Genomic DNA, 23,233 nt, shown 5'->3' with positions numbered 1-23,233 from the left:
GCAGTCCGCACCATCCTCCAGATCATTAATAAAGATATTAAACAAAACCGGCCCCAGGACCGACCCTTGGGGCACTCTGCTTGAAACCGGCTGCCAACTAGACATGGAGCCATTGATCACTACCCGTTGAGCCCGACGATCTAGCCAGCTTTCTATCCACCTTACAGTCCATTCATCCAGCCCATACTTCTTTAACTTGGCGGCAAGAATACTGTGGGAGACCGTATCAAAAGCTTTGCTAAAGTCAAGGAATAACACATCCACTGCTTTCCCCTCATCCACAGACCCAGTTATCTCATCATAGAAGTTATATGCTGGGACCCCCGAGGGAAAAGATAAGGTCTCAAGAACTGCTGAGAGAATGGGAGAGAGTCACCTTGATTCTTCTGCAGCAGGGGGAAGCCACGTGCTTCCAGGTGGGAGGGTGGTTGAGACCAACTCCTACACTGCAGCTGGAGGGAACACCACATCGGGAAGGGATGGGTGTGTGGGGATGTCTGCCAGGGAGAGAATTGTCCAGGTTGTTAGCTGCCAGCAGGTTGCAGCTGAACCAGAGACAAAACCCCGCTCTAGGGAGCATAGAGAAATGTGTCCCAGAGGAGAGCCCAGGGAAGGGGCAGGGAAGGGGCAGGGAATCTCAGAAACCACTGAAGTGGGTGAGGGTTCCTGTGACTCTGTAACACAGGGAAGCAGGTGTATGGGAGGGGCTGAGACTAGTTCCTTTCCAGCAGAAGGCAACATGCCCTCAGGCACAGAGCAGGAGAGATGTTGTCAGTGATTAAGGAAACTGTCCCAGTTGTTAGCTGGCAGAATTTTGCAGCTGAACAAGAGAGAGACCCCTTCCAAGGGAGCCAGAGAAATGCATCTTAGGAGTTGGCCCAGAGGAGGAAACTGGGGAAGGAATAGTGGGGGTACAGGAATGTCTCCTCACTAGTCACTTGGGGCTGAATGCCCAGGACACTAGGAGGATGGCTGGGTCAGCATCTGTGCACCCAGGCGTTCAGCCTGTGACCCAGGTTTTGAGAAGGAACTGTGTAACTGACTGGAGGGGAGCAGTCACACAGCTGACTTCTTGGGGACAGATAAAGGGGTGATGGAGGGTCCCCCAATCCAGGTCCCAGTTTTTCAGGATTCTATTTCTGAAAAGTTTTTGGAAATTAACTGTGTCTCTTTACATCAAGATGCAGCTTCAACGCCTGGGACAGCAGAGGAGTTGAGACCAGGAAATTGCCAGGTGGTAGTTTGTGAGAACACAAATGACCCAACTGACAGAGAAGGAGGTGTTCTCCCCCAGGCTGGTGAGACACAGGGAACAGTTATGGGAAGGCTGCTGGGAAAAGGTGAATCTGATCGAAGGGTAAACACACCTATCCCAGAGAGCACAGATCACAGCCCTCTAGGGGGCAGGGAAGGACTCCGTGCTGGGAGAGGGAAACAGAGTAACCCCAAAAGGGGAGCTGAATTTTCTGCATATGTACAGTCCTGGGGTTGGGAGACTGCTCCCCAAAGGGGCAGGCAATGTGCAGGATCCCCCTGAACACCTATCTTGCCAGACCCTGAGGCACCAAAATTCCAGAAACATGATTAAATTAAGAGCCCACAGAGAGGGGAACAAAAGAAAAGCCAGTGACTGATTACATGGGAGAGAGTCAAAGTACATCATGGGTAATGAACAAACTAACCTCAAACCAGACTATCTGAACAGAGGGCATGGTATCATAAAGATACTTGTAAATGCCCATCTGCGATAAATTTTTTTGGTATTAATGTTAAGTTTTGGGCATTAGAATTTTGACACATGTTAAACCTTATGGTAATGCTAGTTCTCAGTTAATACATGTAAAGAGATTCAAAGCTTATCACAGCAGAGAAACCATAACAAACCTGGTTTGCTGTGTGTGAAAGGGGAAACTGAGGCACGCTGCCTCATGGCCTTAATGGCTGGATGCCAAGAGAACTATAACACAAACTGCCTTCGAGCTAGTCAGTGATTAACCCTCCTGCAGTAAACTAAGGGGGGAGGTGTGACGTTCTGTACCTTGTGGGAACACCCTACATGCCCATGTTCATCCTTATAAAATGGTTGTGTGGTATCCAATCCAAAGTTTGTCATGTTGGGTGTCTTCGGAAGGCTCATGATGCACTGAGCATTGTTGTTATAGTAATTGTGTTACAGTAATGTTATAGGTTGTAATTTTATGCATATAGTTATGAGGCTGAAAATGTGTCCTCATGGCTTAAAACAGGCCCAGAGCAGAGGCAGTTCACACCTCATCAGGGTATGTGTGGGACAAACCCAGCCCAGCCTCACAGGAACAAAGGACACTGGCCTGGGTAGCAACAAAGGATCTGTTGGACTCTCAAGTGAGTCACCCCCCTTCCTTTGGTCAGTAGGGACTACAATGAGGTATTGCTCACCTGACCCTGAAGCGGGGAGGGGTGGGGAAGCCAAGAGGGAGGAAGGAACATGATAAAAGGGAGAGATGTTTGCCCTGCTCTTCCTCTCTCTTCCACCTCCATCTACAGACATCACCACCAAGCGACTGAAGCGCTGATCAAAGGGGAGAGCCTGGCTGAAGGTCAACCAGCCAGCCTGTGGTGAGAAGCATCTAAGTTTGTAAGGGCACTGAAAGTGTTATGATGAGCTTAGAATGCATTTTGCTTTTTATTTGATTTGACCAAACCCAACTTGTTGTGCTTTGACTTATAATCACTTAAAATCTATCTTTGTAGTTAATAAATCTGTTTGTTAATTCTACCTGAAGCAGTATGTTTGGGTAGGAGCATGTCAGAGACTCCCCTTGGGATAACAAGCCTGGTACATATCAATTTATTTGTCAAATTGATGAACTCATATAAGCTTGCAGTGTCCAGCGGGCATAACTGGGCACTGTAAGACGGAGGTTCCTAGGGTTATGTCTGGGACCGGAGATATTGGCTAGTGTCATTCGGTTGCACAATCCAAGGAGCAGCTTACATGCTAGAGGCTGTGCGTGGACAGCCCAGGAGTGGGGTTCTCACAGCAGAGCTGGGTAAGGCTGGCTCCCAGAGTCAAGGATTGGAGTGACCTAGCAGATCACCGGTCCAGATAACAGCAGAGGGGAACGTCACAGGGATGGAAAGGTTTTTTTGATGTCATGAACATTTATGAGGACGAGAAAATCATTTCCCACCAAGCTCTTATAGTCTCCCAGCGTAAAGGGCAGAGACTGTCTCTATAGCTATGCTTGTACCTCATCCAGCACACCGAGGCCCGGATCCCGTTTGTGGCCTTCAGGCCCTGCTATGATATAAATGTTTGTTAATGACAATAATGAGGTAATTGGTGCAAAGAAAGTTGAGTAATTTAAATCTGCATATGGCAATATATTGTAGGGAACAATCCAGCAATGATCCTCAGGAGATGGACCGGATGAATAAATAAGTGACAATTTGAGACCCTGCTGGGAGACTGTTAGAGCTTGGTGGGAAATGATTTTCTCATCCTGTATGCATTTTCATGACATCAAATAATGCACAGCAGTCTCAGATATATGCCCCAGCATATATACTTACAGAGGGTGAAACAGGAATTTAGCCTCTTGGGGCTGATTAAAAGCCCAATGAAATCAATATGAATCTTTTCATTGACTTCAGTGAGCTTTGGGATTGGGCCTTTGGAAGCTACTGCAGAGGATTTGAATGGCCTGAAACAATGGAACTGGATAAGAAGGCTCACAACCAGACTAGTTCTGCCCTGTTGGCTGAATGACAACAGGACTGGTGTGGCTCAGTGCCTGAGGCACTCCACCAATGGGTTAGGTTATTAGTTTGCAATTTAGCCCACAGTAAGGGGCAGTGCATTGTTACACTGCCCTGGGAGCAGCCTGGGAGGAAGACTGTCACTTGGGGAATCACAGGCTACCTTCTGATCTTCCTGCTGCTCCAGGGAGGGCGTCAACTGTGATGAGTCTATTGTAGTATATGCCACCTGATGCCTTGGTGTAGCAATGCTGCTGGGTGCAATATGGAGGGTGGAGCCTTGACTCCACCCACTCCCTGCCTCCTCTTTTCCCTTCCCACCAACTCTGCAGAACCTGCTTCCTCCGTGCACGGGAAGAGGTAGTGTGGTGCACTGGTTCTAGACAGTAAGGAGACACCTTTCACCCTTTCTACTTCCTTTTGCCAGGATGGACCACTATCCAACCCAATGATAGTTGTAAAAATATAAAGAAAAAGAGGGAGACCTCTCTGAAACTATATTGATGGAAGATTTTCAGGATACACATTTTTTAAGTAATTAAAATACAAGATGCAGTGGTTGCCATTAAAAAGTCAACATTTCCCAAGAGTTACTTACCACACAATGTAATCTGAAATTATCACAATTTCCCTCTAAATTTAGAACAGGTGATATCTCAATAAGGTTTGTGTATGGTAAAAATTGGCATGACGGTCTACCCACACCCTGCTCCTCCCAACCACTCATTAATTTTAACAGGTGAATTGATGATCCAGGCAGCCATAGTACTGTGTCTGAATTCCCATCTACCATACGTTAGTTAACTGAACTCTTCTCACTATCATTTGACACATTTAACATACTGTGCTTAAATCCTTTAAAAGCATTTATCCTTTTTGACAATCTCATTTAGCTGCATGGATTTTTATTTTCCCTATAATTCATTTGACATCTATGCCTTCATATTTGTAGCTAACCTTTTGTATGCTAGTATAAATCTATTTATCTTACTGGAGTGTTTCTTATTTCTCAGGTGGATTTCTGTTTTCTTAACTACTTTGAGCACATGCTTTCTTGTGACTCACTTTTGGTTCATTCCAGTCCTGTTTGTGTCTTGTACTTATTAGTGTCCTGCCCCATTAACTTCTCTGGCCAATTTCCATTTGCCATGATGGCTTTCTGCATGTCCTGCTCCACTAAACTGTTGAGAACACTCCAATTTGTCTTTGTTTCTCCACCAGTATTGCCTGTGGTGATCTGAAAGAATTAATCAAAGTGAAAAGCCTGATCTACGTACATACAAGTCTTTCATGCAAGCTTGAATTCCCTGAACCTTTGCCATAAAAAAGTCTGTGCTGTTTGATAGCTTCCCATATTAGGAGTTCTGTTTCCTGTGGAAGAAAATTAGGGTCACTGCTAGCTTGGAAGGAGCCGCTTTGGAACAAATCCTCTGCTATTGGACTTCAACAGAGCTATAACAATGTACACCAGCTGAGGAGCTGCCCCTTTGTGTCTCTGGATTCACACGATCTTGCGGATGTAGCAGCAACCCCATGCCCAACAAAAATACCAGTCAAAATCAAATTTGCAATAATAAAAGGATGAAAATAAGATGCTCTTTTTTTAGAGACCATCCTGACTTGTAAGTGTCCTTGAGAGAGCACTGCATGTATTGTGGACCATGTTTATAGCAAGCTAGTTGAATACCCATTTAAGTTCAATATGAGGAGATGCACCATGACCTAACGAAGTACTAAGCATGTACCTCTCATAGCCTACTCTATTTTAGCTAGTGTTAAAATACTCAGCCTTCTAAACCCTCAGCAGCTCTTAGGTCTATACTTAAGTCATGTTCTTTGTGTGATGACAAAGCACAGCATTGCTAATATCATAGTGCATCTGATGAACTGAGTAATTAATCTGTAGCAAACCCTAAGAAGTGAGAGTTCTGAAAACAGCATAAGGAAAGTTGTTCCGTTACCTTTAGTGACCTCTAACTGCATACACCAAGGAGCTGTTCAGTGATAAGGGTTCTCAGGAGATTTGATTCCAAGCTAAAATAAATAAGAAGTGAAAATATGCAAAAAACAAAACGAACAAATGAACATAAAGAAAAACCACCAAGCGGGCATGTACTGGCATCCCAACCTTCTTACATCTTAGACCTCTCATGGACCAATTGCTAGAGAAGGGAACCTCTTAGTCAAAACTAGAGTTGGTAGAAAAATGAAAAAATAGTTTCATGAAAAAAACCAAACAATTTTTGACGAGTTTGAAATGGACCCATTTTATATTACAAATTACTGAATTTTTATTTTTTCTCTCAATTTTTTTAATTTAAAATGTGATCAAAATGGTTATCAACATTTTCTATTTACTAAAAATCTGGTTTTCAAGAAATGAAAAATGGCAGGAAACTTTTTGGCAATTTTTTTGATAAACATTTGATAAATTCAACTGAAAATACCAGAATTTTGTTTTTGCAAAAATAAAAAAAAATGTTGATAGTATTGACAATTTTGCATGAAAACATTTGTTTTAAGAAAAAAGGTTATTTTACAATGAAAAATATTTTACAATCAAAAAATGTTGCCCAAATCTAGTCTACAGTCTTCCATACTAGCCTGTATAAACTGTGACCAAATATGTTGGATGCTCCTATAACACATTTGAATGAGGTATGCAAGCAAGCATTGACACTGCATTAGAGTGAAAGAATAGTAAAATCTTTTAAACAAGCAGGCATATAAAAGCTTCCATAGTATAAACCTAATTGTCCATAAATTGCTAAGGGTAGTAGTTACATAAGTATCAAATGATGAATTATATTAATGAGGAATTAATAAACTCCTGGCTTCTGATTCAGTGAATCTGAAGATTTATCGGCCTGAGAATTAAATATTGACTTACATTATGTAGAGGTCAATTTTTACCTCTTGCACTAAATCTTCATATTCACTGAACCAAGAAATCAATATATGTCTCATTCAAATATGTTATGACCATTTTTAAAGACTGCCTGCAATCCTATATCCCTGACTGAGCTCGCAGTAAGAATTGTTTTTCAGTTTTTAGCCTTTTAAGGTTAGAGGGTTAGAAAAGCTATTATTCACTTTGGGCCTGAGTCTGTCACACTTCTTCATACTGGTCACAGGGTACGTTATGCCATGAGCAATTCGATGGACTTCAATAAGTCTGTTCTCAGAATAAGGTGCTACTCAATATGAAGAAAGGTGGCAAAATGTGACAGCCCCCAACAACATTATAGACCTTCAAAGAGGGTGCGGCAGAGATAGCTCAGTGGTTTGAGCATTGGCCTGCTAAACCCAGGGTTGAGTTCAATTCTTGAGGGGGCCACTTAGGGATCTGGGGCAAAATCAGTACTTGGTCCTGCTAGTGAAGGTAGGGGGCTGGACTCAATGACCTTTCAAGGTCCCTTCCAGTTCTATGAGATAGGTATATCTCCATATGTTGTTATTATTATTATAACAATGGGAACTTAGTGCCAGATTTTCTAAAGAGCTCAGCAAATACTTAGGCACATAAATAAGGGCCAGTTTTAAAGAGCTGAGAACACAGAGAACAATGGGGGCTGCTGGTACTGCGTGCTTGAAAACCTGGCCTTGTGTGACTCATCAGACTCATCCGTTTTCAGCCAGACTAGACAATATTTTCTTCTAGTATGTAATATGAATTACATGGTTAGTTAAGAGCAACAGAGAGTCCTGTGGCACCTTTAAGACTAACAGATGTATTGGAGCATAAGCTTTCGTGGGTGAATGCCCACTTCGTTGGATGCATGTCACCCACGAAAGCTTATGCTCCAATACATCTGTTAGTCTTAAAGGTGCCACAGGAGACTCTGTTGCTTTTTACAGATCCAGACTAACATGGCTACCCCTCTGATACGTGGTTAGTTAAGTTACCTGAGAAGTAGTTTAGCTTTCCACTCTGAGCTCATTGGGTACTGGGTCTATATTGCACTAAATAAGTGGCCTCTATTCAGGGGCATCATAAAAGTGCGCGGGTTTATAAACCATATGAGATGAAGTCTACCACCCTTACTATAGCATTGAGTAATAGCTTATTCCATGAGTACTCCCATTAAAGACGAAGGTGAAGTCCATGGGACTCATTTTCATGTATCCTTTTCCTCTTCTTGTTTCTTCTATCTGCCTTCTGCTACTCTATGAACAGTACATTGTTAAGTGGAGGGATTGCAACAAAGAGAAAATTCTTATGGGCAAATGCAAAAATTACAAGTGAAATCCTGGCTCCATTGAAGTCAATGGCAAAGCTCCCATTGATTTCAATGAGCCAGGATTTTACTGTATGTCTTTAAATGTTTCTATCTTTGAAAAATACTGAACCACACAAGAAAAAAAATATTACCTTTGGGTTGCGTCCATTCATGGAACATGCCATGCGCAAAGGAATTGGTTTGAGAAAGTTGTAAGTGACTGAAGTAGGTATTTGAAGGGAGGGTTGGTTTTCACCACTAACTACAGTGCTCATTACCAGTGCACACTGCACTATCCATCAAATCCTATTCGTACAATTCAATTGGATATTAAGGCCCAAATTCTCCTCCTCAGCGTGTATGTTCCTCTCCCACGGAAGCCAACTGAGGGCGACACAAGTGTATATTTGAACAAGATTAAATTACATGGCTGAAATCCCCAGGTTAAACTTCCTCTTCCAAATTGTATTTGGGAGTGGTCAATTTGGAAGAGCTCTGTGTAACTGGATGTATCTTAATCGTGAAACTGTATTTTACCAATTTAAGATATACCTTTTAATGCTGTTTTGGTCTCTGTGAATTCTTTCACCATTGGCCCTCGCTAGCATCTTAGTGAGCTCAGCAGCCTGCAGTGATGATGAAGTAACTGTTTTTGGGAACATATGTCATTGGGTTTTAGATAATACAGCTGTTTTCTCTTGTCCTCTTTCAGGCCATTTTCCGCTGCTCATAATGAAATCACCCTTGCTACAGTCATCCCTATTTTGTGGAATAACTCATCTGTGCCTGAGATTTTCATTCTGATAATTAAAAGAGGCAAACACAGAGAAAGTGCCACAAAAGCAATTGGTGAGCCATACATTTATTGGATTTTATATTATCTGGAGGTTTTCCTTCTTGAGGGTTAAATAGGGCCTGATTCTCAGATACTGGAAGGCGTTGAGTAACCCCAGCAGGGTGCTGGGTGTCCTCAACTCCCACTGAATTTAATGGGAACCCCTTTCCAGATTGATCCCACAGAGAACAATTGTGAATAATTGCATCCCCCAGGATATACCATATTTTAAAGAGGACAAAATCAAAATATTTCCACTGGTGTCTTTTATTAAGTAATGCAAAATACAGTACTAATTATGACACTTCATGCATTTTAGACAATATAAATGCAAGCCTACAGAAAATATGTGACCAAGAAACCCTCAATTACTTTGAGGTAGTATACAAGGGAAAGTAGGAAAGCAGAAACACAATGGAATAAAAGAACAAAATATTTGTATTACTTTGTGTGTACATTTTTCACTCAAATACATTTGTATGAAAGAACTTAGGGTTCATTTCTGTTCTCATTTAAAAATATACTTCTTTAAATTCACCATTCTCATACATTTCAGCTTCACATAACACAGAGTTGATGGTATCTTATCAAGTGGGTTTGATTTTTGTCATCACAATGATGATTTTACCCTCTTCCTCCAAGAGTACAGGCACTGATGGCCTCATGCACAAAAATAAATAAGAAACCTGCTTGAAGGAAAAAGGTTGCTGCTCAAATAGCTTAGATTAAGGATAATCTAATAAATACCATTTTGTTTATAAAAATATTTCAGGTTTATAAAAGGGGAGAAAGGGTGGTCTTCCAGATGGAAAGGATGTTGTGTGAAAAGTGCTGTGTAATGTTTTTGTACAGATTGTTGTTCTAAACATACAGTACCATTATGAATATATAATTTATAATAATCCTGTTTCTTAGAACCCTGTCGTTCAAAAGAAATATCAAATGTTGTTTGTTTTTTCTTATTGCAGTTTTGGAAGCTATTTAATTTAGAAGGGTTCCATATAATTGTGCTTTTGTAAGACTGTCCTTCCGACTCAAACCAGTGCTCCCAGTCCGTTGAAACTGCTGCTGTTTGCTGTGAAGACCTGAATGGCTTCCTTGCTCCATGGAAGACTGATGGATCTCTGAAGCCTCCATTGAACTCTGATTGAGGGATTCTGCTGAGCTGTTTGGGCTCACATCAACGTATTCTCTTTTCAACACTGGGCTACTCTCGATATTTTTGCTACTGCACAACTGCATTGTGATCCTGTCATTTTTTTGGTCTCTTGGTTCTTTTGTTTTGTAAGAGGGCAACTTGTCCTGTTTACAGCTAGTGCTGATGTCAATGTTCAGGCCACTGTCTGTTCTGAGGAAGCAAGAATCCACAAGTCTATTTTGACAGATATCTTCTCCCTCTGAGAAGCTATCTCCTTTGTAACCAGCATAGATGGGGCTTGTTCGGCTCTCTGCTTTTTTTATAGGGCTGCTGTAGTACTGCTCCGAAAAGCTACAGGGTGATAGTCTGCCAGCGTTCCTGTAAGAATATGCACCAATGTCCTCTACGCTCAGCTGCCTCCACCTCCCGGGTAAGTCTTCTTCTGAAAGATGGGTGCTCATGCAGTCGTTACGCATTTTCTGAGTTGCCAATGCCTGTTGCGTCGTTATGGCTGAGAAATGAAAAGGCTCATTAGCATAAGGTGGCAGAGTCCTAGTAAAAGTGGGAGAGTTCTCATTGTTATCAGCAAGTTCCATTTGCTGTACGGACTTTGACTTGGCAAACCTAGGACTTCCCTGATGTTCATAACTAGAACATGACTTTCTTTCAAACATTTCATCTCTGCTGCCCAGGTAGATTGCTTGCTGGGAGGCTGTCAGAGTGCTGGCCTGGGCGTTCTCTTTTTCCTCAGAGGTAACACTGAAACTGGAGTAGGAGCTCGAGGTTGGTAAAGAGGTAACATATTCCGGGAACGCTTCATGAGAGAAGCTAGAATGGAAGCCATCTTCTTCTACAGTGCTGTCAGTAGAGTTCTGGGACCTCAAAAACCCCACATCTTTCACTTGCATATCAACACTTTGTCTCCTCTCCCTCCTCCTCTCCTCAGGGCAATAAAGGGCGGTGTCACTGCAGTAGATGTCAGACTTATATTGGGGCTTTTGGCCAAGCTTCCCAACGGAGTCTTGAAAAGAGTGATCCCTTGCAGATGTACTTGACAAATGTGAAGACAAGCTGTTTGGGTCTGGTTTCTCCAGTACCTTAGCGATGACGCAAGTTGGTATGTTATCGGCAAATGATGTGTGACACAAGGGTACAGAAAGGCTGCATCCATGCTTTTCCAGATGGAGGCTGACTCTCTCTTGAAAGTCAGATGGCAGCTGTAACATAGAGAAGTGGTAGGGGGGAAGGAAAATAGGAAGAAAGTCATTAATGGTGTCTAGCTACACTTATGGAACACAGATGAATGAGTGGACCAGACAGTATTATTTATTTCAGTGTGTACAAGGTGTAAATCATGTGCCAATTTATACCAACTGAGAATCTAGCCCTTGGATTCTTACTTGACCCCCCCAAACACTGAACCTTTTGAGATTCACCCATCACTATTACGATGCTTTTTTACAACCATGACCAAATACTAAAAATTAAATTCTTCTGCTCCTTTTATATCAGTTATACAGTGGTCACTCTTAAAAGCTTACCAGTTGCATTATATCACTAAATAAGGTTATTACTAAATAAATAGCTGTATTTCCTACAGTAGCATAAGGGGTACTGCAAATATTGAAGTAAGCATCCCCATTACTCTACGGCAAAAGTTTTTAAGGGTGAGCACTGTTGATAATGATTCCACATTGTATAACATATGGTTCCTCATTTTCCAGCTTCACTTGCGAGCTTTTATACTCGGATTAACCCAGAGACCTTAAGGCATTCAAAATATGACGTGATGTGAAATGGCAAGCCTATTAGTTTGGTGTAAGATGACAGTCCTTTTTAATCAATACACCTTCCATGATATTTTAAGTTAATTCATATGTTGTTAATTTAATCCGTGTATCCTCCATTTGAAATAAGGTATGTAATATTGCTCATAGAAATATTAGTAATAGTAACTACAGATGCAACAAAGATTGAAAGAACAAGTTGTAAGATAAGACCATGTAAATCACCATAAAGGTGTGGTTACTATTGCAAAAGAAAACAGATCATTTAGCATGAAACTACTATGCTGGATAGGTGCAATTTTTGTGAGAACATACTGCAATAATTACACTACTGTTTGATCTGTTTTATGCATTATTTATATATTTATATCCTGAAGTCTTTTAAGGAAAAGAACTATCAACCCCTTTTTGGCTATCACTCACTGGGGCTGGAATTACTAAAATGGTATTGATCTCATGTTAGTGGTACGCCACACCACAGCTCACATTCTTGTGTCCTCTAAAATTGCTTGTTCATGGATTTGTCAAGATATTCAGTGTTTTGCAATGCATCCACTTATTTAATCTTTTTAAAGAAATAATTGTTCCTCACAATATACTCAGAGTTGCTGAGTAATAAATGCTTGCAGTGATAAATGGAATATTTGCCTCTTCAGCTGAATAGATGACAGAGCTTTTGGAAATTGGGGGAAAAAACAAACAAAAATCCAACTAACCAACCAACAAAGCCTCCACCACAACACACCACCCTGGATACTTTTCAGTAAGTGTTGAGTCTATGTAGGGCCCAATCCTGGAAATGCTTGGGATCATGTACCGTGCTTACTGCATTGCTCTCAGCTGCAATCATTTGCAGGATCAGGACATTTGGAATCTCTGCCTTTGTTCCAGTAAATCATTGTCCTTATTGACCAGACAACTTCAGTTACCAGATGTATTTAGTATCTCTCAGCATTATACTGATATTGAAATAGTCAATACATTTAATATTTAGTTTTGCACTAGTCTATCAAAGAACTGCATAAATAAGGCAATTTGAGAGCACTGTTTTAATGAAACTGCTGGAAGAAATTGGTGTGTTAGTAGCAATAACCTCTGCCATACAAACATACATCTTGGAGGTGCTGCCCAGTGTAAGACAGTTCCAAAAGTTGGTTTAGAAAAAGACCAATCTCCTGCATTGAGATACCCATCCATAAGAATGAAGAATAGACCGGTAAGTGACTGACCCAGCTCCTGTTAAATCCCATTGATCTCTGTGAGAGTAGGATCAGGCCAAAAGTGTCTCAGAGGTCATGAGATGATTTAAAAGCCTGGGGTGAAATCCTGTCACCATTGAAGCCAATGACAGTCTCGTTGACTTTAGTGAGTGGGGCCAGGATTTCACCTTAGGTTATAGACATGTGGCTAAATGTTCATGGTTTTTTCCTGCTGTTTTGCTCTGATTTGTACCATGCCATGACACAAATACAGCCCTAATCATGATTTTTTTTAAACCATTTGCCTCAACTTGAAAGGGTCAGTTTCTCAAACTTCTGCTCCTTGGAAGGTTTAGGGATAAGTCTAATTTAACCAAAGTTTACACTCTGGAAATCAAAGAGGGTTTTCTGGTTGCCTTAGAAAAAGATGTCCTTTCCCATTAGCTTGTTTTAAAATTGATTCTTGGAATGTAGTTGTATGTGCTGGGAAATAGCTTGATGGGGAAAATTGATCCTGGAAAGATACCTTGATGCCTGCAGGATCTCATTGTTTCTTTTATCATTTTACATTCTAGTGGCCTGAACATTCTTAGTGCTTTGATTATGCTAATTTTTTTCTTTTTGCACAAGATCGATAAGGCCCATTCCAAACCATACCAGCGCTTTCGAAAAAGAAAATATCATCACGTTTCATCTGAAGCTGGGATTTTGTTAACAATTCCCTCAGCTGCAGGGGTGTTGGAACAAGTTGTATAGTGGGGGTGGTGAGAGCCATTGAACAAAACTGTACACCCTGGATATGATGGAAACCGCTTCAAGCCAGTGGGTGCTGCTGTGCCTCCAGCCCCCCTAGTTCCAGCACCTATCCTCAGCTGCACAGAAAACCAACAGATATATACATCCCTTTCTGTTTCTTAAAGGAGAAAAAAATCAGAGCTTTAAAGGCAAACAGGTTTTGGGATTGATCACGCATGAATATTCGGTTTTCCAAGAAACATTATTTCTTTGTATATTCATTAAGTTTGATCACATTACCTCAGAAAGCTTATGTGCCCTGTCGTAATTCTTGCTGCACTGGAGCAGCTGAGCAGCTAAATTGCAGTCCTTTCTATAGAGCTCCTAAAAAACAAAAAAAGCCTCATTTTTATGGCTTGCAACTAACCTAAGGCTTTGAGTCTTGCTCCCATTTCTGGGCAAACGTTGTATGTTTTATGCTGGGAAAATGCAGAGCACATTTTATTTTTCTAATTCATTAGGTTTCTATTTTTTGTACACGCTCCTGAAATGTTGCTCAACTGGTTATAAAGGGGGGGGGGGGGGGGGGAGGGAGGAAGGGACCAGAAAGAGAAGTTTTAAACAGTATTACTTAAAAAACATCAGTCTTGGGTGAATACTTACCATGGGGAACTCAGCATTACATAGTAAGCATGCCTGAGAGACTGAGTACTATAATAAAGGTGAACTCTACAATAAAAAGGAAATTTGACTTAAGCATAAATATTCTGTACTGAATAGCCCCCAAATCACTTAGATCCCATTTTAGAGATACCTGAAATAGTCTCATCAGGTTGTAGGGGGGAATTCATCATAGACATTGTTTTAACATTATTTTTTTTAAAAAAATGGTCTCTTTCTTTCCTGTGTGAATTCCCCTTGGTACTTCCTGGGTCACTAAAGATATCCCAAAATGCCTCATTTGATGACATCAAATACTATGGCTTGCAATGAGACTTAAGATATTTGCAATATAGTTGCATTCTGCACTACATTTAATGAACCAGGAAGTAGCAAGAGGATTTCACACTGAGGAAACATAAATAAATGGGTTAGTTATGTTCTTTCTGTGCTGATTGGCTCCTGCAGCCTGTTTAGTGGGGGAATCCAGAACAGAAATCTGTGCTTAACTCCATATTCAGTCTTGCTTTGTACTATTTTAGCACACATGACTATCCTCTGATGCAGCATCTATAGGGCCACTGATATACAACTTATACAATGTTCCACTGTTAAGGTGCCATTACTGATGAAGCTTATTTTCAGAAGTAAGCCCTATAGTTATGCACAGATGTATCACAGAAAGAATTAAGAACCCTACAGACACCAGGCCATGCAAAACTTGTAAACATTTTATAATGTTTATAGAGAAAATGTGTTTGTGATTAAAATAGCTTCATTTTTTCCCCTGGGTGCTAATTCTGGAATTTCATTGCATGCCAACTTCTCCATTCTATTTATTCTCTTAAAAATCAACATGTCAATTTTCTATAAAAGAACAAGGGGAAAAAGTCTCTTTTCTGAATACCACTTTTGAGAAAATATAGCTAATATGCAGAATCAGTCCGATAAGAAGCTCCTGGGATCACCTTGCTATGAATGTGGGAAAAGCAGAAGTAGATTTTCTTTGGTCCAGTTGGATCTACATCTGTAGATTCAAATACCCTTAAACAATGTTTGCAAACTATGATGATTTATTTGATTTGGCTTTCTATATACCTCTCACTCTCTGCCTCAAATATAAAGACTATATATATAAAGTAAACAACGGTTACCAGGTAATTCTCTTTTTAATTTGATGTTAGTGACTCAGACCCTGACTCTGGAAAACAGATGCAAACAGTAGGAATCTAAACATTTAATTTAAAAACAAAATCTCTGTTGCATGTGCATATGGTTCTGGCATATTTTACATACGTATCGTACTTCCAGCATATTGCTGCACAATATAAAACCAAAGACAGCTACTTTAGATTCCTAATGGCACAATTCGGCACTCAAGAATGAAATCGTTCCTATGTCTCATCCCTTATTTCAAGACTGGCTGCTTCACTGTCTGTGAAGACATGGCCATGGAAAGTGTAGAACACATTTTTGAGCCTTTTTTATATTAAACATCTTCAAAAAATGTATGAAAAATGTATGTAGAAAATCACATTAGTTGAATGTAGTGGATGTACCGTATCCCCAACATGATGGGATACACTACCTGACTGGATCAATCATCTCTTTGAATACAATATAATTCTGGATGGAAACCAGCCAAGAGTACAGCAAATAGATCAATAATCAGTAAGTGGCATCATAAGGTGTCTCATATTCCATCCCATATTTTCTGAATTTAAGATATTGTGATCCCCCATAGTGTGGGGGGAAATACCATCCATTTAAGAAATATCAGCAGGACCAGGATATGCTCTTTGTCTCATAAGGGTCTGTTGCTCAACAGCTTCTCTAGTTAACAATGATGTAGAATATGGAAGATCTATGTGGTAGTTCTTGAGCAAAGTACACTGGACCAAATTCACCCCTCAGGTTTGCCAATGCAGCTCCATTACCAGAGGGCAGGATTTTGCCCAACATGACTCACTCTGGGGTATGAGGAGATGAGTATTGGCCTCAGTCTTGGCTGGGGCCTCTAGGCTCTGATGTAATACAAATACTCAATAATAATAGTGATAACAACAACACCAGCTTCTTGGAGGATGCTCCATATTCTAGTTCAATCCAATATGACTATTTTAAACCACCACAATTGAAAACTGCGATTGGTTCACATGTGGGATCAAATTCTGCTCTCATGCAATCCCATGGATGTCAGTGGAGTTGCAGGGCAGATGTTTACCCAATTTCATTTATACCAGTGTAAATCTGGAAAAATTCCATTGACTTCAGTGGAATTACACCATATTTACATCATCAGTATACTTGTAACCAGAATTAAGCCTATTGTACTTATAGCGTATTTTTAGTTACAGGTATTAGAATAGTGGGAATAACAAATGTATTCCATTTTTCTGACACCCTTATTGCGGTACAAATTAAGGGCCAGATTTTGAACTCCTTGCTCCCATTAGTAAGATGTTACTTGTATGAGTGGTCCTATTAAACTCAATGGGGCTATTTGTGGAATAAGATACTCTCAAATATGACTAAGGGTTCATAAATATACATATGGGACCATGCAGGAATGTCCTAACAAGACTATAATGTCTTCTCTAGCATAAGTATTTTTCTTAATATCTCCATCTGGGGAGTGGGATTATAATGAACTAAACACATGCAATCTGTCCCTCTCTGCCACATCCTTTAAGTTTGTACAGGAAAACGATTTCATGAGCTTGTTTGCCAGTTTCAAAATGCATGATAATTTTCAGCAATATTTAATGAGATGTATGACAGTTGCAAAGGATATTCCATGTTTCATTTCATACAGAGATAGATACAATACCACACCATGAGCTAGCAGGGGAAAATCTAAATTCTGGGGCTAAGGTGGGTCAGTCCTGCAACCATTCCTCATGCGAATAGTGCTTACTAATGCTAGGAGTCCCATTCCAATGAGTAAGGATTGACTGATCTGATCCTTTTTGTGAGATGAAAAGATCAAATGAAAGGCAGTAACATTTTAGGGGCATATATTGGGACCGTAATCATCTGTAGAATTCTCTTTGATGCTTATGTGCAATGCAGGACATTCACCATACAGTACCTAGGGACATATGCCTCCATCGGTCTGCTCAGTGACCTCCACTGAATCTTACATAAAACCCAATAGCAGAATAACACCTTTTAAAAGTATTTAGAAAGCTGCATTATAGCTATGTTCAAATTTAGTGTCCCTAAATCCTTATAATTTTTTGCATAGAGGAAAAACTCTAAGGAACAGTCACAGCAACACAGTAATTGAATTGTAAGAAAAGCTAAAATTATACACTGAAAGAAATTCCAAACAGTAACGTTTCTGATCCTAGGATTGACAAGTCACATTTACTGTAAATAATAGGTAATGATTCTATAATTACATATAAAATGTATTGCCTAATTCACTTTCACACACAATCTTGAGAAGTATCCATAATTAAATACTTACATTATCTTCTGATAACTTATCTATTGTCACCTTGGCTTCTATTAAATGATTATTGAGCGCTATTATTTCATGGCTTAAAGCCCTTTTTTCCTCTTCGTAATGTTGACCCTGTGTATAAAAAATGGATTGGTCAGTATTTTTTGCCACTGTGATATAATTCCTGAAAAATACTCATAGCATGATGCCATTTTCAAAGCCAGAGGGATGCACAACATAAACCAAGTATGTTCCCTATCCGCTTCCAGATAAGCTGCTACTTTCACTCAGCACACTAGGTGATCTGCTGTGTAAACGTGAAGGTCAAATGTATTCAGAAAAAAATGTAGACAATGGGAACGAAATGGCAAATGAAAGACCATCTGCACTGATCATCCTCTACTATCCATAGGGTGCACTGGGGTTTCCAACCTGGAGAGGTGGATCAACCCTGGCTTTCACTCTAACAAATTCTCCAAAAAAAATGTTCCAATCACACCATTTGCTTCCATCTTCACCAAGCAGGAGGAGCAAATAGTCATAGAAAATAACAGGACCATTTACTTTTCTGGGAGGTCCCAGAGATAGACAAATCAGGTTGTTTGTTTCTAAAGTTCATTTGCCTGATGAGTGGAGAATGGATCACAATGAAAGAGCTAACTTACTGTGATTGGGATAAGAGTAAGAGAAAAACATATGATTTGAACTTTTTCCTCTCCACTTTCTTTTCTGCCCACTGGTCTGATTACATTGCAAGGATACCCAGGATGTTTATAGCAACATTGTATGACTGAAAACAAATCAGCACAAAAGGTAAGGTGTAACTGGCCCGTAACCTATTGTGTCACCTTTTAATACTTCAGTGTTTCTTCTACGATAAAGGGACCAAGTGACCTTCACCCTTGGATCATATGAACTGGAACCATAAACTCCCTGAACATTAAATCTCACCAAATGAGGGCCAATCCATCCTCATCATCATATCCACTCATTATACTCCACACCCGAACATAGCCACTCTATGAACTTCATACCCTCATCTCTCAATGCCTGTACTTTGACCCATCAACCTTTTACCCCCAATCGAGGATATTGCTGATTATGTATTCCTTATGCCACCTGATCTTAAACCAAACTTTGCATCCTCGATAATCTGTACGTTATTCCCTGATAACCAGAAACTTCTATGCTCAAACTCTGTTCACTTTTTTTAACATCATCTTAATAAAAATACTATCTTAATTCTATAGATGGGGGTGCACAGATTAAGTGACTTGCCCAAGGTCACATAGATTCTGTGGCAGAGATGGTAACCGTGAGTCCAGATTTCTGAGTCCCAGTCCAGCGGGCCTTTCATCCTTCCTCACTAAGGCTCTGAGTCAAAGCCCGCTCAAGGCAATATGGGTATGTCTTCACTGCATCGGGAGTGAGCCTGCCAGCCCGGGTCCACAGACTTGTGCTAACGGGGCTTGCACTAGTGTGCAAAAATAGCTGTATAGACGGTACTTTGACATTGCAGCTTGGGCTCTGAAGCCCATCACCCCTCCTCCAGACTTCAGAGCCCAAACTCCAGCCCGAGCCACAACATCTACACAGCTATTTCTAGCTCACTAGAGTGAGCCCTGTTAGCACAAGTCTGTAGAGCTGGGCTGGAAAGCTTTCCATTGACTTCAATAGACTATGAATCAGGCTCTAATTCAGACAAAAATGACTTCAAAGTGAGCTTTGCCTGTGTAAGCACTGCTGGGTTAGGCTCTCGAAGCAGTGGGGTGAGAGATCCCAACCACAGTAAATTAGCTCTTTTACTGTGATCCCTTCAGCATAGCTGCCTGAGAGAAACATGCAAGACCAACCTGAGATGTTGGATTGGGGACACTGCTCCTTCACCAAAATGCCGCTGACAGCAATTATCTAGTAAGATCTTTTTTAAAAAGCCACACAGCAAATCAGAATACTAGGCAAGATAACCACTGGCCTACTTCTTTTCTGCTTTGACTCCTCACTCTAGCAATGGGTCCAGGACCCGATTTTTCACTCTAGATTTCTTTTAAAAAGTTGTGAAGGATTTTTTCCAACAGGCAAACTGTATTAGAGAGTTAAATTTCCCCAGTGCCATGTGTGTCAGTGTGACAGAGTCAAGGAAAAATCTTCCATCACTACAGGCTCAGCATTGTCTGATAATTGACAGCAGTGGGAGTTAGGTGTCCTGAGGGCACCGAACAAATATCAAGGTTAATTATCTGGTTATGGAGCAGGCGGCTACAATAAAAAGAGATTATGAAAGCAGAAAGTGGCGAACTTCACATACTAAGCAGTTGTTCAAAGAAAAGCACATTCTAAAATCCATTGAAGGGAACTTGGTGCTTGTTTTAAAAAGTGTCAGGCTGACTGAAGCTCCCTTCTTATCGACAAAACGGGACAGGACAGGCAACGAGAGTCCAAGATTCTCCAGACTGTGTTGGCTTCTTCAGACTGTCCCATCACCCTAACCTGGAATGATCATTTACGGGTAAAAGGGTAGTTCAGTCTCCATCACCATTCTGGCCTTGGCCTTGCCGAGCAGACTGCCAGTCAGACTGGCAACTAGTGCCAGTGTTGGTGATGGCTTGTACATGTGCAGTGGAAAAGCCAAAGGATAAAAAGCTCCTACGTCTTATTTTTCAAAAGAGACTAAGGCATGTAGGAGCCTGAGTCCCACTGCCTTTCTGTTAGATGCAGGCTCCTAAGGGACAGATTTTTAAAGATATTTTGGTGCCTAGCTCAATGGAAGCTTTGTGCCTAGGTGCTTTTGTAAACCCCACTAGGTACCTTTACAGATCTGGCCCTTAGTCACTTTAGGGCTAGATTTTCAAAGGAATTTAGGTGTCTAAATATGCATTAGGCATCTGGCGGAACTTGCGAATCTGACCAGAAAATCAATGGGAGTAAAGTGCCTCACCTGCTTAGGCATTTTTGAAAATCACAGTAGGTGCCTATCTGCATTTTTAGGCATCTAAATACCTTTGAAAATCTGGCCTTAGGCTTCTAAGTCACTTGAAAATTTTACTCAAGGTCTATTGTATGCAGATTTAATTTTTAAGATATCCCAGTATGCGATAGACACAATGCACTAAATACCGCTTGCAGCTGATGAATTCTCAACCAGTTGGGTTTCCATTTGCTCTGTCTCCCTGAATTCAGTAGTTGTTACTTCTGTGCAATAGAACTGAATTGGGCCCCACTGTATTTTCCAATGTTGGAAGGTTTTGGACAAACTAGGATTTATATCCTGTATCGATGGCTGTATATGGAAAGAACTGGCAGATTAAAGTGGTCTGGCAGCAATACCTTCCACTACATTGAATAATACTGAATAAGGTTGAATATGGTTTCCATTTTAATTTAGTTACTGATAGCTTGTCACTTTGACATTTTCCAGTCTTGGTGTCTGCCCAAATGTGACTGATTTATTTAAAAAGTTGCATAGATTTCTCATAATTAGAAATGACATTATTAATGTCAGCAGTCCTGAGGCAGAGAGATAGGGACAAATTCTCTGCTTGATACCAGCTGCCAACTCGACATTGAGCCGTTGATCACTACCCGTTCAGCCTGACGATCTAGCCAGCTTTCTATTCATCTTATAGTCCATTCATCCAATCCATACTTCTTTAACATGCTAGCAAGAATATAATGGTCCCACACTCTCCCCAACCTTCTTCTTGTTGCTAACATACCTGTAGAAACCCTTCTTGTTACCCTTCATATCCCTTGCTAGCTGCAACTCCAATTGTGCTTTGGCCTTCCTGATTACATCCCTGCATGTTTGAGCAATATTTTTATATTCCTCCCTAGTCATCTGTCCAAGTTTACTTCTTGTAAGCTTCCTTTTTGTGTTTATGCTCACCGAAGATTTCTCTGTTAAGCCAAGCTGGTCTCCTGCCATATTTGCTATTCTTTCTGCACATCGGGATGGTTTACTCCTGTGTCCTCAATAAGGCTTCTTTAAAATACAGCCAGCTCTCCTGGACTCCTTTCCCCCTCATATTAGCCTCCCAGGGGCTCTGCCCATCAGTTCCTTGAGGAAGTCAAAGTATGCTTTTCTGAAGTCCCGGGTCCATATTCTGCTACTCTCCTTTCTTCCCTTTGTCAGGATCCTGAACTCGACCATCTCATGGTCACTGCTACCAAGGTTGCCACCCACTTCTACTTCTCCTACCAATTCTTCCCCGTTTGTGAGCAGCAGGTCAAGAGGAGCATGGCCCCTCGTTGGTTCCTCCAGCACTTGCACCAGGAAGTTGTCCCCAACACTCTCCAAAAACTTCCTGGATTGTCTGTGCACTGCTGTATTGCTCTCCCAGCAGATGTCAGGATGATTGAAGTCCCCCATGAGAACCAGGGCCTGTGATCTGGAAACTTCTGTTAGTTGTCCGAAGAAAGCCTCATCCTCCTGGTCCGGTGGTCTATAGCAGATGCCCACCTTGTTGCTCTCGCCTCTAAACTTTGGGTTATTTACGCTAACCCAAAGACTCTCAACAGGCTTTTCTCCAGTTTCATAGTGGAGCTCTGAGCAATCATACTGCTCTCTTACACACCGTGCAACTCCTCCACCTTTTCTCCCCCGCTGCTCCATCCTGAACATGCCATGACAGCGCTCCAGTCATGTGAGTTACCCCACCAAGTCTCTGTTTTTCCAATCACATCATAGTTATATCAAGAGTATCCTATTGAACTGCACTCTCATGGGTCCATTCCTTGAAACCATTTGGAGGCTCAGGCTGATGCAGAACTCAGTGGGTTGTTTATTGAGCAGGACACTTCGCTGAGAACATGACACCAGTGTTCTGGGACCTGCACTGACTGCCTATTGGTGTCTGGGTAGAAGTTATGGTGTTGGTTATGACCTATAAAGTCCTAAAATGGCCTAGGGATGGCCTCCCTGTGCCACTGCTGCAGTCAGCAGTGGTGTTCAAGTTGCATACCTTTTATTATAAAAGGGAAGGGGTAGCTGGCAGGTCATTCTTGGTGAGGGTGCCGAGACTCTGGAACTTGCTTCTTCTTGGTCCAAAATAGACAGAATTTGGTACCCCTGTTGGCATGCTGCAAAAGACACCTGTTCCATAGGGTTTTTGAGAGGGCTTTCCATAACAATAAAGGGGTGGAAATGAGTTTCTGTAGGTTTCTGATTGGCTGAGTTCATCACATTGTATAATTAGCAATGGTGCTAAAGTGCCTAGAGTCGTGGATAGGCATTTTTTTAAAATAAAAAATAGTTTAAAATCCAAATAAATAAAAACCATTCATCAAAGTATGGAGCTGGTCAATCTCCTGTCATGGCCTGGAGGTTCCCATTCTCAGCTCTTAATTCCTCTGCTCCTGACCAGGAGCGTCAGTCTCCTGATTTGGAGAACTGAGGAGATACCCTAGGTAAGGGTTGTTCTAGGCAGGATTTCTGTGGTTACAGTCTGAGACCCCAACCAGGAGGGTTCTA

At 41.1% G+C, this 23,233-nt stretch overlaps 1 protein-coding gene across 1 annotated transcript in view; it reads right to left on the bottom strand.

Annotated features, from left to right (window-relative positions):
* Positions 1–9,777: 9,777 nt before the first annotated feature.
* The window catches only part of BEGAIN (brain enriched guanylate kinase associated), a 126,334-nt gene continuing 112,878 nt past the window's right edge, over positions 9,778–23,233 (bottom strand). The window contains exons 6-8 of the mRNA XM_065402613.1: positions 17,788–17,895; positions 13,956–14,039; positions 9,778–11,151 (exon numbers count right to left, since the gene is read on the bottom strand). Coding sequence (XP_065258685.1) covers positions 9,778–11,151; positions 13,956–14,039; positions 17,788–17,895 — 1,566 coding nt within the window. The remainder of the gene's footprint in view (positions 11,152–13,955; positions 14,040–17,787; positions 17,896–23,233) is intronic.

The sequence above is a fragment of the Emys orbicularis genome, chromosome 4 (genome assembly GCF_028017835.1).
Source record: "Emys orbicularis isolate rEmyOrb1 chromosome 4, rEmyOrb1.hap1, whole genome shotgun sequence".
Taxonomy (NCBI): domain Eukaryota; kingdom Metazoa; phylum Chordata; order Testudines; family Emydidae; genus Emys; species Emys orbicularis.
Note: the sequence above shows the minus strand (reverse complement) of the source record. Positions and strands in the feature narration are given on the sequence as shown.